Genomic DNA, 17503 nt, shown 5'->3' with positions numbered 1-17503 from the left:
AACTAGTATAAACGCGTTGAAAAGAAAAAAGTATTTAACAGAGCTTCCAGCTCAAGAGGTAGGCGAGGAATACAAAGATTGTGGATTTGATGTCATCTGGATATAGGATCTTGAACAAATAACTTCATTTTTCTGCTCCCCGGTTCTTCCTCTGTAAATAAGATTATCCTATCTCACAGGTTTATCTGTGATGATTGAACGAGACATCGCCCAAGGAGAGAGACCTGTTGCAGAACAAACGGTAATTGCCCCCGTCTAGACCAAAAGCACCCTCTCACCCCCGCGCAGCCATCCTTACATTCCCTGCCCAACCCCAGAGAAGTGATTTAGTAAGTCTGGCGTGGGGCCCAGAAGGCTCATATATTTTTTAAATCTTTTTTAGAAAACAAGGCCCCTAGATATTTAAGCTCAGGTGTCCTTACCCGAAGGACTCCGCTTGATGCCACGCCCCCTTCTTCTGATAGAATGAGCCACCAACTCTCGCGACAGTTTCTTCTTTCTTCAGCATCTGCTACAGGTCGCGCGAGAATGGCTCATCCAATCATGAAGCTGGATGGAGGCCCAAGATGGCGGCGCGCTGGGAGCGTAACATCTGCGTTTCTAGGATCTTCGTGCTGCGCGTGGCTTAAGAGTCTGGGTTTGTAGAGTCCCACACCAAACTAGTCGTCTGGCAGGAGCTTTGACATCAGAGGTGAGTGACTTAATGTGCCTCGCGCGGGTTGCGAATTCATTTAGCCTGTGGATCACCCACGTTTCTCATTCTCGCGTTCTGGGCCTATGAGGTCCTGTTTCGGGGGTCCAGGGAGAGACGGGATGGTTTGTGTGTGTGCGTGCACACGTGGGTGTGTGTGGTGGGGTAGGTGTGTGGTGGGGTGGATGGGAGGAGTTGGCAAATAGAATGGCGACTAGCTTTGAAGTAGAAAAGACCCCCTTCGTCTGAGGAGGCTTAGAGAGATTCGAAACTGAGGCGGGAAGGCAGTCTGGGTAAAATGAAGGCGTGGAAGGAGTGGAAGAGTTGGAGAACTGACAGGGGCGGAACTAATGGGAAAGTCGGATTTATGAGGGAAAGGAGACGAGAGAAAAAGGAGATTAGGATTCATGTGGTAGGGATCTTTGCAGAAGGTCTTGGCCAAGTTTTGAAAGCGGAATTTAGATTCTTTTACAGGGTTATGTATTAAAACAAGTGGTAGTTGAAGAGGATTGTTAAGGGTTAGGAGAAACCAAGGAAACAACTTTGGAGATGGGAAAGATGAAAGAAAGTCGAAGAGCTAGCTTCAATGAAGTTCTACTAAGTTTGACTTTCCGGACTGACACGGGTAACCCAAAAGAAAAAGCTCAGCCCTAGGGCTGAGTCTTTTGGAAACTCAAGATGGGGACTGCTTATCAAAAATGAGAGTGCTGTTTCAGTGACCTGAACGGTGTAAAGAGTTCTTCGTGCTTCCAGTCAGCAAACACTTATTGTGTGCCTGCTCTCCAGGCCCTACTTTAGGCGCTGGGACATTGCAGTGAATAAGATAGACAAAATATTTTCCCTCATGAAGTTTACTCGCAGGGCAGATAAAATAAGTAGAACGTAAGGAATGTCAAATGGGTAAGTTCTGTATAGAAGACTGAAGCTACTGAGACAAAGAATGCGTTCACTTGTTGCTCATTTAAATGGGGGTACTCAGGAAAGGCGTCAGTGAAAAGGTGACATTTGATCAAAGACAAGGTGAGGGTACCTTGTATGATTGTATTTCTGGAGGAAGAGCAGTCCGTGCAGACCAAACAGCAAATACGAAAGCCCTGAGGCGGGAGTGTGCCAGACTTGATAGAGAAACAACAAGGAGGCCACTGTGGCTACAGCAGAATGAACCAGGAAGAGTAGATTAAGTTAGAAGTGGGGAATGACCATGCTGATGCCAGGTAAGAGCGGACACTCACCTAAACTCTGAGGAATGGGATAGATTTAGCTAAAACCCATTGCCTGTATTGGGAGCTAGTTAGCAAAGAAGTAACTTTATTGACTTCTTCTGCTTCTCTTCTGACCAGAAGGGTTGAGTAATAAAGGAAATGAATCTCTCCTAACTGTAATTTGGCCACATGTTCAGAGTGTATGTATGTAGGACAGTGAACAGAGGAGAAAGTGGCAATGAATGAGGTCAGAGGAATAGATTCTCTGTGCCTTGTTAATTATTTTGGAATTTATCATCCTGAAGGGATTTACCAAGGGATGTTCAGATTTGCATTGGGATGGGGTTGGGGGGGCGGGGGTTGTTGCCTAGATGAAGTGAATTACTGTGGCAAGAATGGTTACAGAGACATCAGTTAGAGGCACTTATAGTCATCCAAGAAAAAGATGATGATTATCCCTGGTCTAGAGACATGGAGTTGTGAAGGGTGACAAATGAATAGGGTCAAGAAATAGTTGGAAGGTAGAGAATATTCAGGACATGGTGTGTTTGGAATGGGGAGGTAGGGTGAAAAAGCTGCTAAAGATTTTTGCTTGTGTGTCACAAGGAAGATAGTGATGTCATTCAGCAAAATAAGGATTAGAAGAGGACAAGTTTGGGGTGGGTAGAAATTATTTAATTTTGGACATGTGGGCATGCTTTGGAACATCTGGGATGATGACAATGAAGACGTTTCTTTTTTGAAAATGATTGTTAAGTTTCCAATGTAGAACACTGTCAAAAACCTTCTGAAACAGAATGAAATAGAACTGAAATAGAGTGTTAACAGATCTATTACTATGTAAAGTAACATCTCTAACAAGGCCTGCAAAGGAAAGATGCTTACCGCTTAGAGACTTGATAATAGAGGATATGGCTGAAGTGGAGAGATGAGGGAAGGAAAGACCTTCCTGAAGAGATGCTTGAAGTGAAGTAGTAAAGATGAGTAGAAATTCATCAAGTGAAGAGGGGGAGGAGAGAACAATGTAGGCAAAAGGAATAAAGACCTTTCCTGTGTAAAGACCCTATTGCCAGAGAGGAGGGGAAAGAAGGCAAGGGGTGTGACTTAAACAGGTAAGGCCACACCAGGCTGGGTCTTAAATGTATGCTGAAGAAATGTTTTGTTTTTTTTTCCTCTCTTATGAGTAAAGTTTTGAGCAAGTGGGCATGGGAGGAGGACACAGTTCTGTGTTTAGAAATGACCCCTGAGGAGTTCCCTTTGTGGCTCAGTGGTAATGAACCTGACTGTTATCCATGAGGATGAGGGTTCAATCCCTGGCCCTGCTTAGTGGGTTAACGACCTGTCATTGCCGTGAGCTGTGGTGTAGGTCACAGACATGGCTTGGATCTGGTGTTACTGTGGCTGTGGTTTAGGTTGGCAGCTGCAGCTCTGATTTGAACTTCCATATACCCAGAATGTGGCCCTAAGAAGCAAAGAAAGAAAAAGAGAGAGAAGGAAGGACGGAGAGAAAGAAAGAAAGAAAAGAAATGACCTCAGCAAGTTGGAAAAAGGAATGGAGAGAATACCTGTGGATTCAGGGAGACCAATTAAGAGACTGTTGTAGCAGTCTTAGGCAACTTGTACTGGGCTGCTCTTGGTGGACATAGGGAAAAATAGATGGATTTGAGAGGTATCTAGCAAATAAAATCTGCATGGCTATTGATTTCTTGGAGTATAAGCGAGATAGAGAACTATCAGGTGACTCTTAGGATTTTGACTTACATGGTACCATTTAGATGAATGTGCATTATGAAAAAAGTGGAAAATGCAGAATGATATAAAGAAAAGAAAAATCACCTGCCATCCAGAGATAACACTAAGATATTTTTTTAATTACCAGCTGCTTAGAGATTTATTCATCCCCTGCAGTGGCTTTTCTTCTGGTTTTTATTTTTTGCTGTAAATGCTTTAACTTTTTTCCTCTGTGTATTTTTTTTTTTTTTGGTCTTTTTGCTATTTCTTTGGGCCGCTCCCACGGCATATGGAGGTTCCCAGGTTAGGGATCGAATCGGATCTGTAGCCACAGCAACGTGGGATCTGAGCCGCGTCTGCCACCTACACCACAGCTCACGGCAACGCCGGATCCTTAACCCACTGAGCAAGGGCAGGGACCGAACCCGCAACCTCATGGTTCCTAGTCGGATTCGTTAACCACTGCGCCACAACGGGAACTTCTCTTCTGTGTATGCTTGAAGAAAACAGTTACTGTGTTTCTTTTCATTTGGTTTTAGCTGCCTAGAAATGATAAGGCTGAAATTTATAAAAGAAGTTGAAGTAAAAGATGGTATTTTGAAACTTGAGTGACTTTATGGTATACTAGCAAATAGTTAATCCATGCAAAACCACTGTAAAAGCTAACCTCTGACTGTAATATTCTGGGCTGTAGATTATACTGCCTTCTGCCACTTTGATGCCTTTAAAGGAATAATTTCCAATTCTTCCTTGGTTTAAAAAAAAAAGATTCATCATATGTTGTATACATATTAAAGAATTGTGCCTTTCTACACAATTCCCACTGTTGGTGGGAATGTAAATTGGTATAACCACTACGGAGAACAGTATGGAGGTTCCTCAGAAAACTAAATATAGAACTACCAATTGGCCCAGCAATCCCACTCTGGACATATATCCAGAGAAAAGCATAACTTGAAAATATACACATACCCCAATGTTCATTGCAGCACTATTTACAATAGCCAAGCCATGGAAACAACTAAAATGTCCATCAACAGAGGATTGGATAAAAGGGATGTGGTGCATATATAGAATGGAATATTATTCAGCCACAAAAAGAAGGAAATAGTGCCATCTGCACCAACATGGATGGACCTAGAAATTATTTAATAGTAAGACAGGCAGAGAAAGACAAATTTCATATGATATCACTTACATGTGGAATCTAATTAAAAAAATGATACAAAAGAACTTGTTTGTAGGACAGAAATAGACTCAAACATTTTGAAGTCAAATTTAGGGTTGCCAAAGGGGAAATTGAGGCAGGGAGAGTTAAAATTGGGAGGATGGGGTTGCCAAATGCACACTTCTATATAAAAGAAAGATAACTAACAGGGATCTACTGCATAGCACAGGCAGGTCTACTCAATGTTCTGTAATAATGTATGTGGGAAAAAAAGAATAGATGCACATATATATACTGATTCATTTTGCTGTAAACCTAAAGCTAATATGACATTTTAAATCAAATATACACTTTTTAAAAAGTAAAAATAAGTAAAAAGTTCTGTTAAAATACACGTGACATAAAATTTAGCATTTTAACCACTTTCAAGTGTACCATTTAGTGGCTTTCAGAATATTCACAGTGTTGTGTAGTCATTACTCCAGTCCATTTCTAGAAGTTTATCATCATCCTAAACAGAAAACATGTAATTAGAAATAGTTCATTACGGGAGTTCCTGTTGTGGCTCAGCTGGTTAAAAATGGATTAGTATCCATGAGGATGTGAGTTTGATCCTTGGCCTTGCTCAGGGATTGCTCAGTACCTTAAGGATTTGGTATTGCCGCCAGCTGCAGTGTAGGTCTCAGATGAAGTTCGGATCCTGCGTTGTTGTGGCTGTGGGTAGTTGCAGCTGCAGCTCCAATTTGACTCCTAGCCTGGGAACTTACATATGCCACAGGTGCAGCCCTAAAAATAAAAATTAAATAAAAAAAATAATAGTTCATCATTCCACCCTTCTCTCAAACCCTGATAACCTCTGTTTTACTCTCTGTATGAATTTGCCTATTGTTGGCACCTCATATAATTGGAATAATAAAGTATCTTTCCTTTTGTGTGTGGATTATTTCTCTTAGCAAAATGTTTTTAAGGTTCATACGTGTTGTAGCATGTGTCAGAATTTCATTCCTTTTTAGGACTGAATAATAATCCGTTGTATGTTTATCCCACATTTTGTTTATTTATCTGCTTATGGACACTTAGGGTTGCTTTGCCTTTTGATGTTGAGTAATGCTGCTGTGAACACTGCAAGTATCTGTTTGAATCTCTGCTTTCAGTTCTTTTGAATGCGTACCTAGGAGTGGAATTGCAGGATTGCATGGTAATGTTTAACTTTTTAAAGCACCGCTAAAGTTTTCCACAGCAGTTATACCATCTTCATTCCTACGTGCAATGCCTGAGCACTCCAGTTTCTTGACATCCTCACCAACACTTGCTATTTTCTTTTTTCTTTTCTTTTTTAATAGTAGTCTAACAGGTACGAAGTGAAGTGATATTGTGCGTTTGATTTGCGTTTTCCTAATGACTAATGATTTTGAGCATCTTTTCATGTGCTTATTTGTTTTGTACACTTAAAAAATATAACTTCTTTATCACTTGGTTGGCAAAAATGTATTGGCTGTAACTTGTTTTGGCAACCATAGTTTTAACTGTTGATTTTTTTTTAACTAAATATGCCAATGTCCCCCCCCCCCCTTTTTTTCTTTTTAAAGATGGCTCTGAGTAAATCAATGCATGCAAGAAATAGATACAAGGACAAACCTCCTGACTTTGCATATCTGGCATCCAAATATCCAGATTTTAAGCAGCATGTTCAGATAAATCTGAATGGAAGAGTGAGGTAGGTAACAGATGAAGAGTTGTTGATACAGTATTGTTCTAGTGTAATCTGAATGGACACAGTGTAGTTAGAGTCGTCCTGAATTGATATAGACCTTAATACTAATTCTAGACATTTCCTTAAACTTCTCATCTGACCTTGGATAAATCACTTAAATCTCCCTGGGTTTTGGCTTTTTAATCTGTAGAATGAGATTGGACCAAATGCTTTTGTTTCCTTCTGAGTGAAAGAAAGAAAGACCCTCTTAATGTCCAAATTATTGCTTACCCAATAGAGATCTCAGAGTAACTGCAGAAACCTTAGGATTGTGCTCTAAAACTTGGTGACTAGTGAGAGTCTAAAGTCTTTGTTTTAGGAGTTAGTGCTGTGGCTCAGTGGGTTAATGATCCACCTTGTCTCTGTAGAGGTGCAGGTTTGATCCCCAGCCCAGAGCAGTGGGTTGAGGATCTGGTGTTGCTGCAGCTGTGGCGTAGGTCACAGCTCCAGCTCCCATTTGATCCCTGACCTGGAAACTTCCACATGCCATGGGTGTGCCCTCCCGACCCCCCATGAGAAAAGAAAAGAAAATGGTATGAAATAGTTTGAGTGCTTCAGGTAGTGGCAGAGATTATGATAATGGTATGAGAATAACTGATATTTGTGTTTTACCCTTGAGAAGGAAATCTTTGACTGCATTCCTAAACTCTGTGCAAGTTACAGGGGGAATTACAAGTTTTAAGCCTGGAGAAAATGTGGTGAGTCACCTGTGGGGAGGAGAGAACAGGATTTGCGGAGAAGTGGAAAGATCAGTAATAATAGGGCCATAGGATTGAGGCATTTTGCTGACCTCATCCTTCTTCCTGCAGACTTCTTGTAGAAATGGAGGCCCTAGGGGCTTAACCTGGGAGCCAAGATATCTTTAGAAATCATATAAAACTTATTTATTTCAATCTTTTTTTTTTCCTCTGAAAGATAATCCTTGGTTTTCACCAGATTCTCAAAGAGATAAATGCCCTGGAAGTGTGATTTCCAAGCTTTATTGTTTATTCCATTCAGTAAAAAGTTGAGCACAGCTCCACATATAAATGCTTGTATTACCATGTTATTATATTAAGCACATTAGAAAACATACTTCAAACTAGAAATTAAAAGGATATTTAGGAGTTCCCTGCTGCTCAGCAGGTTAAGGATCTGACACATGTCACTGCTGTGGCACGGGTTCGATCCCTGGTGTGGGCACTTTTGCATTCCGTGACCACCAGGGATCAAACCTGTGCCACAGCAGAGACCTGAGCCACTGCAGAGACAACACCGATCCTTAACCCACGAAGCCTCAAGAGAACTCCGTGTCTTTCTCTCTCCCTCCCTCCCTCTCTCTCTCTCCTCTCTCTCTCTCTCTCTCCTCTCTCTCTCTCTATATATATATATATATATACACACACACACACACACACACACATATTTAAGTAAGAGTTCTAATTTTCTTTGCATACTCTAAAGATTCATCTTTGTCACCTTACTTTGGCGATGACCCCAGAGATACTGAATTGGTATTTCTCTTTGTTTAGATCATCCCTACCATTGTTCTTAAATCTTTATTTCATACTTATGTATGTGGATGCTTATTTATCCTGGTAGCTTTAAAGCAGGTACTGTTTGACTCTTGTTTCCTCTTTATATTTATTTTTGGACTTAATTATTTAACAAATATATGTTGACTAACCATTTTGTGCTAAGTTCTAGGAACGCCATAATAAACAAGAAAGACTTAGTCATTGCCATATTCAGAGTTAACACACTGTTCCCCACAAGTGGACAACTGAATAAGCAGGTGGTCTTTCAGTGTGGTAGAACCTGTGGAGTATACAGTAGAATCACACAGGAGGGAGACCTGACCCCACCTTTGGGATTTAGAGGATGATTTGAAGCAGAAATCATGTCTTAATTGTATTCTGAAGAGTAAGTCTGAGTCAACCAAGTAAAAAGAAGAGTGTTACTGGCAGAGGGAGTAGTGTGTGCAAAGAGCCCAACTGGAGAAGTTGAGCGTGCCTGGGATGTGGTGGACAGGTGACAGGAGATGAGGCTGGGGAGGATGATGCTTGCAGTACTTTGTAAGGCCCTGAAAGGAGTTTGGAATCTATCTTTTTTTTTTTTTTTTTTTGCTATTTCTTGGGCCGCTCCTGCGGCATATGGAGGTTCCCAGGCTAGGGGTCCAATCGGAGCTGTGGCCGCCAGCCTATGCCAGAGCCACAGCAACGCAGGATCCGAGCCGCGTCTGCAACCTACACCACAGCTCACGGCAATGCCGGATCGTTAACCCACTGAGCAAGGGCAGGGACTGAACCCGCAACCTCATGGTTCCTAGTCGGATTCGTTAACCACTGCGCCACGACGGGAACTCCGGAATCTATCTTAAGGACGTGTTCAGAGAGTTCTCGTGTCTACAGAGTTACCCATTCTTGTCCCCAGAAGTTTTAAAGCAGAGGAGTAACAAATACAGAGTTGTGTTTAGACGGATTCTAGGAGCATTGTAGAAGATGAATTGCAGGAGGAATTAAGGCTGGAAATATAGATGAGTAAGTAGGAAATGGTTTCACTAATCCAGATTAGGCATATTGGTGGCCTGACTAGATAGAGGCAGGAGGGGTAGTGATCCCTGGATGAATTTGCAGGACATAGTAGAAATGAAGTATGAGTCACATAGTGATACTTGGGATAATAACTTAGCCAGAGAGTAGGCGTTGCTGCCATTTACTGAAGTAAGGAATAAGGAGGAATGAGCTGGTTTTGGGGAGGTAATATTGGAAGTCTCAGGAGTTCCCTGGTGGCTCAGTGGGTTGAGGATCCAGTGTTGTCAGTGCTGTGGCATGGGTTTGATCTCTGGCCCAGGAACGTATGCATGTTGCAAGTGTACTCCCACCCACCCACCCCCCTCCCCCCAGAAAAAATAAAAAAGGAAGTCTGGAGAGAAGGACACAGTGGTGATTTGGAAGCAATGTTAGGTGAGGGCCTTGGGTCTTTGAACTGAATACTGAATGACGAATAAAAGGGGGGGGGAAGGAGTTCCAAGTATAGAGAACAGAACTTTGTGAAAGGCCTGGTGAGTCTGCAGATCTGCATGTAGATGGGGCTGAAATGGATCTAGGATAACAGTTTAGGGAATACTAGGAGATGAGACTGAAAGGAAATCAAAGAACAGGTCACAAAGAGCCTTTCATAGCATGCAAATTAGGATGGACTTGATTGTCCAGACTTTGAGGAACCAGAGGAAGATTTTTAAGATGGTTAGGATTTTTAAGATGGCCTAAGATTTATATTTTTTAAAAAATCACTCAGTAGACCAAAGAAATCCGTTATCACAACATACCTTAATGGCTTAAGGGTATCTGACAAGAAATAGACATTCAATAAGTATTTGTTGACTGCATGACAATAATTCTTCTATAAAATCTAACTAATGCCATTTATAGATGGCATCCTAAAACAAAACTGCAGATAAATACAAAAATAAAGGGGAGCTCCCGCAGTGGCACAGTGGGACCAGTGGTATCTTGGGAGCACGGGTTTGATCCCTGGCCTGGCACAGTGGGTTAGGGATCTGGCGTTGCTTAAGCTGTGGCTTAGGTCTCGACCGTGGCTCCCATCTGATCCCTGGCCCAGAAGCTCCATTTGCTGCAGGGTGCCAAAAATGATCAAAAAAAAAAAAAAGAGAGAAAAGGATGGGCAAAAATATACTAGACAAATAACAGTTCCCTCCTAATTAAAAAGAAGAAAAACAGGAGTTCCCATTGTGGCCCAGTGGAAACCATGAGGTTGCGGGTTCGATTCCTGGCCTCACTCAGCGGGTTAAAGATCCTCCGTTGCCGTGAGCTCTGGTGTAGGTCACAGACGTGGCTCAGATCTGGCGTTGCTGTGGCTGTGGTATAGACCGGTAGCTACAGCTCCGATTAGACCTCTGGCCTGGGAACCTCCATATGCCGTGGGTGCAGCCCTAAAAATACAAAAAGACCCAAAAAAAGTAAAATAGAAGGCAAAAAAAAAGCCTCAAGTTAGAAAAAGACTAGTTTATATTGATAAATGTTTCAATGAAGATTTTTTAAAAAGACAGAATTTTGAAAAACATAAGAAATATCTTTTAAAAATTGTTTGCTATAATTCAGGGACATTGTTCTTTGTTTCCAACCAAGTAGACAGAAATAAACAGAACAATGGCCTTAGGGACTTCCAGAGGATCCATGAATGCTTGGAATACAATTACATAAAAATGCTCTTCGTTGGAGTTCCCGTCATGGTGCAGTGGTTAATGACTCCGACTAGGAGCCATGAGGTTTCGGGTTTGATCTCTGGCCTTGCTCAGTGGGTTAAGAATCCAGCGTTGCCGTGAGCTGTGGTGTAGGTCACAAACACAGCTTGGATCCTGTGTCACTGTGGCTCTGGTGTAGACTGGTGGCTACAGCTCTGATTAGACCCCTAGCCTGGGAACTCCATGTGCTGTGGGAACGGCCCTAGAAAAGGTAAAAAGACCAAAAAGAAAAAAAAAACAAAACACTTCGTGTATGCTCTTTTTCTTTCTAAAGTTTAAAGCTTTAACCTATAATTTAGAAACTTGCTTTTGCTTTTAAAAGGGTCGAAAAGGTTAAGAACTGCTGATAAATAGCTTAAATAATATAGTCAGTGAGTTTGATTTAATGATATATTTTGTACTTTTTAATCTATGAATATGAATGCACATTCTTTTTAAATAGCCTTCACAGGCTTGTGGCACTAAGAAGTGACAGAGTTGGAACTCTGTCTGGTTCAATCTGCTGTTTCCCTTATTTATTAAGAATTGGGAGTTCCCGTCGTGGCACAGTGGTTAAGGAATCCGACTAGGAACCATGAGGTTGCGGGTTCGGTCCCTGCCCTTGCTCAGTGGGTTAACGATCCGGCGTTGCCGTGAGCTGTGGTGTAGGTTGCAGGCGCGGCTCGGATCCTGCGTTGCTGTGGCTCTGGCGTAGGCCGGTGGCTACAGCTCTGATTCAACCCCTAGCCTGGGAACCTCCATATGCCGCAGGAGCGGCCCAAGAAATAGCAACAACAACAACAACAAAAAAAAAAGACAAAAAAAAAAAAGAATTGTAGGAGTTCCCATTTGTGGCTCAGTGGTAACAAATCCAACTAGTATCTATGAGGATGTGGGTTCAATCCCTGGCCTCCCTCTGTAGGTTAAGGATCCAGTGTTGCCATGAGCTATGGTGTAGATCGCAGACACAGTGATCCTGGGTTGCTTGTTGTGGCTGTAGCATAGGCCAGCAGCTAGAGCTCTGATTTGACCCCTAGCCTGGAAACTTCTGTACACCCCGGATGTGGCCGTAAAAAAGACAAAAATAAATACATACATACATAAATAAAAACACATTGTGAAGTTAGAGTAATTAAAAATTAGTGTAGGAGTTTGTGTTGTGGCTCAACAGTTAACAGATCTGATTAGCATCCATGAGGACGCAGGTTCGATCCCTGGCCTTGCTCAGTGGGTTAAGAATCTGGCGTTTCGGTGAGCTGTGGTGTAGGTTGAAGATGCAGCTTGCATCCCACGTTGCTGTGGCTGTGTTGTAGGCCAGCAGTTACAGCTCCAATTCAACCCTTAGCCTGGGAACCTCCGTAGGTCGCTAGTGCAGCCCTAAAAAGCAAATAAAATAAAATAATTTTTAAAAATTGATGTAGTATTGCCACAAGAATGGGCCATTAGTTGTCTGGCAAAGTGGCATTCAAGTCTAAACAGCATGTGCAAGTTGAATAGGGTGATTCCAGCCTGCATTCTACCCAGAGGGAGTATAGAGTGGGCAGAGTGACTGTTCCTTTCTTAATTAGTCTTGTCTCCTGTGTTTCTCATAATGTGATTCTCACAGGGTTATGCATGATCAAAGAGATTGTGCCGTATTATTTTGACAATACTGTATTATCACTTTATATGCTTACCTGGGAAGCTGACTCCTAAGTAAAATACCACCCTACCATGACTGTCATGTAGAATAAAGGCATTTCAGGTTAAGGGGGGAAGCAAACAGTAGCGGTTTTTTGTTGTTGTTCAATAGCTATTTTTAATAAATGCAATTTGAACAGCTGTGGGGAAGGTGCATTTCATTCCCTTTCCTATATGTTATGCAAAATAAATTCCTGGTGATTTTTAATGATTTCTATATATATATATATATATATTTTTAAGTAATAGAGAAAAGTATAGTTGAACTCTGTAACTTTGGGTGTAGAAATGGTCTTTCTAGGTATACGCCAAGGGTAGAATTCATAAAAAAAAAAAAAAAGGATGGATGGATTCAACTACATAAGAGAGTAAAATTTTTACATATCAGGAAATAGTAAAAGTGAAAAATCACAACACAGCAAATATATTTACAGCATATAGCAAAAAATTATCTCCCCTAATATAAAGAACTCTTTAGAAGACAATAAGAGAAAGGAAAAATACCTCAATAGGTAAGGTTAAGGATAAAAACAGGCAATTTACAAAAGACAGATAAATGGACCAAATGAGCAAATATAAAACATACAATAATCATCAATGGCACAAACGTAGTCAAGTGGGCATAGTGATAAAATACTGGTAGAATTATAGCTTTGAAAGTGCTAAAAAGCATACTTAATGTGTGTTTGAGGATGTTTATCCCAAGGCTGTTTTTAATAAGGAAAATTGAAAGTAATTTAAATGTCCAAAATATAAGTTCTCTTTTTCTTTTTTCTTTTTCCTTTTTCAGCCACACCCATAGCATATGGAAATTCCCAGACCAGGGATTGAATTTGAGCCACAGTTGGGACTTACACCACAAATATGGCAACACCTGATCCTTAACCCACTCTGCCTGGCTGGAGATTAAACCTGTGCCACCACAGAGTAATGCTAGATTCTTAACCTCCTATGCCACAGCAAGAACTTCCAAAATATAGGTTCTTGAAGTTTAGTTCCATGCGGTGGAATACCACATTGCCTATAGAATGGATGTTGCAGGTGTAACATGATCATTTTGTTTCAAACTGAAACCAAAATATCTGTGCTGATATGCTGTGCTTAGAAAAGGATTGGAATTTTCATTGTGACTCATTGGGTTAAGGACCCATTATAGTCTCCATGAGGATGTGGGTTCAATCCCTGGCCTCACTCAGTGGGTTAAGAATCTGGCATTGCCACAAGCTGTGGCATAGGTCACCGATGTTGCTCAGATCTGTCGCAGCTCTGATTTGACCCCTAGCCTGGGAACTTCCATATGCCACAGGTGTGGCCATAAAAAGAAAAGAAAAAGGACTGAAAGTTATGAACTAGTTGTTCATAGTGGTTGTTTTGTGACAGGCAAGGTAATTTTAAAATTTTTTGCAAAGAAAAAATTTGTGAAGGAATGGAAAGGTGAGGGAAGCTTGAGGAGAATCATCTTATTTCTTTAAAGATGGGAGAAATATAAGCTATCCATAATTGGCGATACACTGTGTTAGAAGGGATCCATGATAGAGGTAGAAGAGAAGAAATGTACTTTTTTTTAAGTGAAAAAGACCTGCCTGCTCCTACACGTTATTCCCCCTCTTGCTTACTTAGATGAGAGTTGTTGATGATTGTATTCATCAATAGAACATACTTTATAGTGGCTTTCTATTTTATTTCTGTTTTTATTTTTTGTCCGAGGCAAAGGAAAGTCTCCTGGACCAGGGATCAAACCAGTGCCACTGCAGTGACCCAAGCTGCTGCAGTGATGTCAGATCCTTAACTTGCTGCACTACAAGAGAATTCCTTTTTTAGCTTCATTGAGACTGAATTTCCCCATCTAAAAAGGAGGGATAAAAGAACATGCTAGCTACAAAACAGAAGCAGACTCACAGACTTAGAGAACAGTCCTGTGGTTGCAAAGGTGGGGGGAGGGGAGGAAGTGGGATGGACAGGGAGTTTGGGGTTGGTGGTTGCAAACTATTACATTTAGAATGGGTAAGCAATGAGGTCCTACTGTACAGCACAGGGAACTATACCCAATCTCTTGAGATAAAACGTGATGGAAGATAGTATGAGAAAAAGAATATATATATATGTATACATGACTGGGTCACTGCTGTGCTGCGGAAGTTGACACAGCACTGTAAATCAACTGTACTGTAATAAAATAAAAAATTTTAAGAAGGACACACTTTGGATGATCGTCATAAAGGTTAGGAATAATGCATGCAAAGTGACTGACACGTTGTAGACACTTAGTAAAGAGTAGGTATTCTTGTTATTAAGACTGGTATACTTGGTAAGATGCCAAGGATTGCTAGTGTGGTATCTCTTTTTCTTCCCTATATGCATCACTGCTTTATTCTAATTATATCTGACCATTTCAATTAGATTTTAGTTGTGCCTTTTCACAGTAACTAGCCCCCTAGGAACATCCTGCAATTTACTTGCGCCTTGTCGGTTGAGTTTGAATAGAGGATGACACCTAGCTGATTTGTTTTTAAACCAGGACCCAGAGTTGAAGGTCTGTTTCATAGTTTATGACTCTGCCGTTTTTAGCACCTCAGTAAAGCTCTGATAATAGAAACCAATTTTGGAGTAAGTTGGAAGGCTTCAGCCTTTGTTACATAAGGTTCAGCTTCTACAGTGTTAGAATGATTGTTACTTTATTTTGGAATGTATCTTTCCAAACACCATCTATCATGGTAATACTGTATTCATCAGTAGCAGAGCAAGAGTCATCCAGGGGAAACCAGACATGAGCCTGTGGACAATAGACTATTCTGTTTTATCAAGCTGGATGTGTTAAACAAACAACAAAGACTGATGGAATAAATTGCTCATTTCCATGTGAGAGCTAATTTTAGTCCCTGAGCCTCCCTGTGCTCTCAGAAATGGGAATGAAGAAAGATCTTGCCTGTGTTCAGGAATTTTGAATGTCCCAAGATACTAAAGTGACCTAGATATTTAACTAGTGAAGTCGGATGACTTCACTCTTGTCCTACAAAAAGGTTTCCAACCCTCAGATTAGTGTCTGTATTTTCTTAGAAGAAAATAAACACTTGTTTTGCTAACAAAGTCTTAAGAATCAAGTCTTCATTGATTTTTTTCAGTTTATTTTCTTCAATTAGACTAGCTTCTGCTTGATGTCTTATGATTTTGGGTGATTAGGATATAGTTCCTTATTAATAAATTGTATGCTCTGTTCCATCAAAGTAAATACACTTAAAAGTTTTTTTAAGTAATGAGAATTATTTACATAAACAGCAACTCCATTTGAAGGCACTAAGAAAACATTAATTATAATGCTGATTCTCTTGACTGTTCATGAAGCTATGTAATTAATGCTCAAGATACAGTACTATCTTTCGGTGATTGCTGTCACCGTGGGAAATAATCCTGGTTTGGTCTCCAAAAGAATTGGCCCCTTTTCATGGAAAACAAGTAATCTGGAACCAGAGCTCTGTTTTCCTTGAGAGAGGAATTTTTTTGTTATATGTTTATAGAGGCCTTAATGGGAAAATTATAGAAATATATCCTTCTTACCTACATTTACAGTAGTAATGTTGCATACATAAAAGAAAAAAGGTCACCGTTCTTCCACCCCAGAGGTCACATTACTTTGTGTTCCTTTCTAAGCCCTGTCCTTATCCATATATAGTAATATTTGTGGGTGTAGTTTCGATACAGGTACCAAGGACTTTTTTTTGCTCCTACTTGACACATGGCATTTTTCACGTAGTTACAAAATACTTATTTGTGTTAGGAAAGTGATATGTAAAATGTATTCAGATAATACAAAAATATGAGAAGGAAAGTCTCCACCCTCTACTCATCCACCCACCCATTTCCACATCCAGAGGTGGTTCTGACCCTTCCAGATTGATTTTTATGCATGTTCATGTATAAGAAAAATTGTTTTTGTTTTACTTTTATAAGAATGTGATTATAATGTACATATATACTTTTACTCATATTTGTGGGTTGTTTTTTGTAAGTTTCACCAAATTTAAGGTACATTACTGGGCTTTACTAGAAAAATTGGAATACTTAAAGAAATGTTTAGATGACTAAATTTTTCTTCTTTGTCCTTTGCTCTTTAGCCAGCATAGGAGTTTGCAATTAAGAGATCAACTTGATTGATGAAGGTAGTTTCTTACTTTGCCAGTAAGATTTTGGGTTCTTTGGCTAATAAAGGGTTAATAGTAATGCTCATTTAAAACTGTTACAGGATCTTTATTTTTATATGATATTAGTATCTCATGGCTTATTTGACCATGAGGGTGTTAAAGTTAAAAAAAAAAAGTCTTAAACTCAGTCGTGGGTAGGCCTGAGTTGGTGGAAAATACAACAAAATACCATAGATTCGGCTTTTGGTTCTGTCTGACAACCTATTATTGTCGTTGTTGTTATATTCTCGTGCGATTAAATACACTATCTGTACTTTGGATCCCATACCTCCCCCATCTCAAGATCAAGAACCATACATGGTTCAGTATTCTTTTCCTTAAATATTTAATCTGTCAACTAGCTGCTGCTGCTGCTTTTTTTTTGCTTTTTTTTTGTTTGTTTGTTTGTTTGCTTTTTGTTTAGGGCCACACCTGTGGCATATGGAAGTTCCCAGGCTAGGGGTTGAAATGAAGCTGCAGCTGCCAGCCTACACCACAGTCACAGCCACACGGGATCCAAGCCACGTCTGTGACCTACACCACAGCTTACCGCAATCCTTAACCTACTGAGCAAGGCCAGGGATTGAACCCGCAACCTCATGGTTCCTAGTTGGATTCCTTAACCACTGAGCCACGATGGGAACTCCCGTCCAGCCTCATTTTAAACAGTGCATGCTTACCTTGCCTTCTGCATTTTAGAAACAGTGGCTGTCTCACTACCTGGAATGCCCAGTAAGTTCTCTCCAGTGTCACGGTCTCTGTACTAGCTCTTCTCTTTATCTAGGACCCTAGAATGCCATATTTCCCTTCACTCAGTTCTTTCCTTAGTTAACTTTTATTCTTCTTTCAGTCCTCAGGGAATCCTTCTGTGACCT

General features: G+C 40.6%; 1 protein-coding gene across 1 annotated transcript in view; it reads left to right on the top strand.

Moving 5' to 3' along the window:
* The first annotated feature begins 556 nt into the window (after positions 1-556).
* METTL16 (methyltransferase 16, N6-methyladenosine) overlaps positions 557-17503 on the top strand; it is a 65687-nt gene continuing 48740 nt past the window's right edge. Inside the window, exons 1-2 of the mRNA XM_047757983.1 lie at positions 557-691; positions 6382-6509. Of these exons, the coding sequence (XP_047613939.1) occupies positions 6382-6509 (128 nt within the window). The 5' untranslated portion in view covers positions 557-691. The remainder of the gene's footprint in view (positions 692-6381; positions 6510-17503) is intronic.

The sequence above is a fragment of the Phacochoerus africanus genome, chromosome 14 (assembly GCF_016906955.1).
Source record: "Phacochoerus africanus isolate WHEZ1 chromosome 14, ROS_Pafr_v1, whole genome shotgun sequence".
In the NCBI taxonomy this organism is placed as follows: Eukaryota; Metazoa; Chordata; class Mammalia; order Artiodactyla; family Suidae; genus Phacochoerus; species Phacochoerus africanus.
This window is presented reverse-complemented; position numbering and strand designations above follow the sequence as displayed.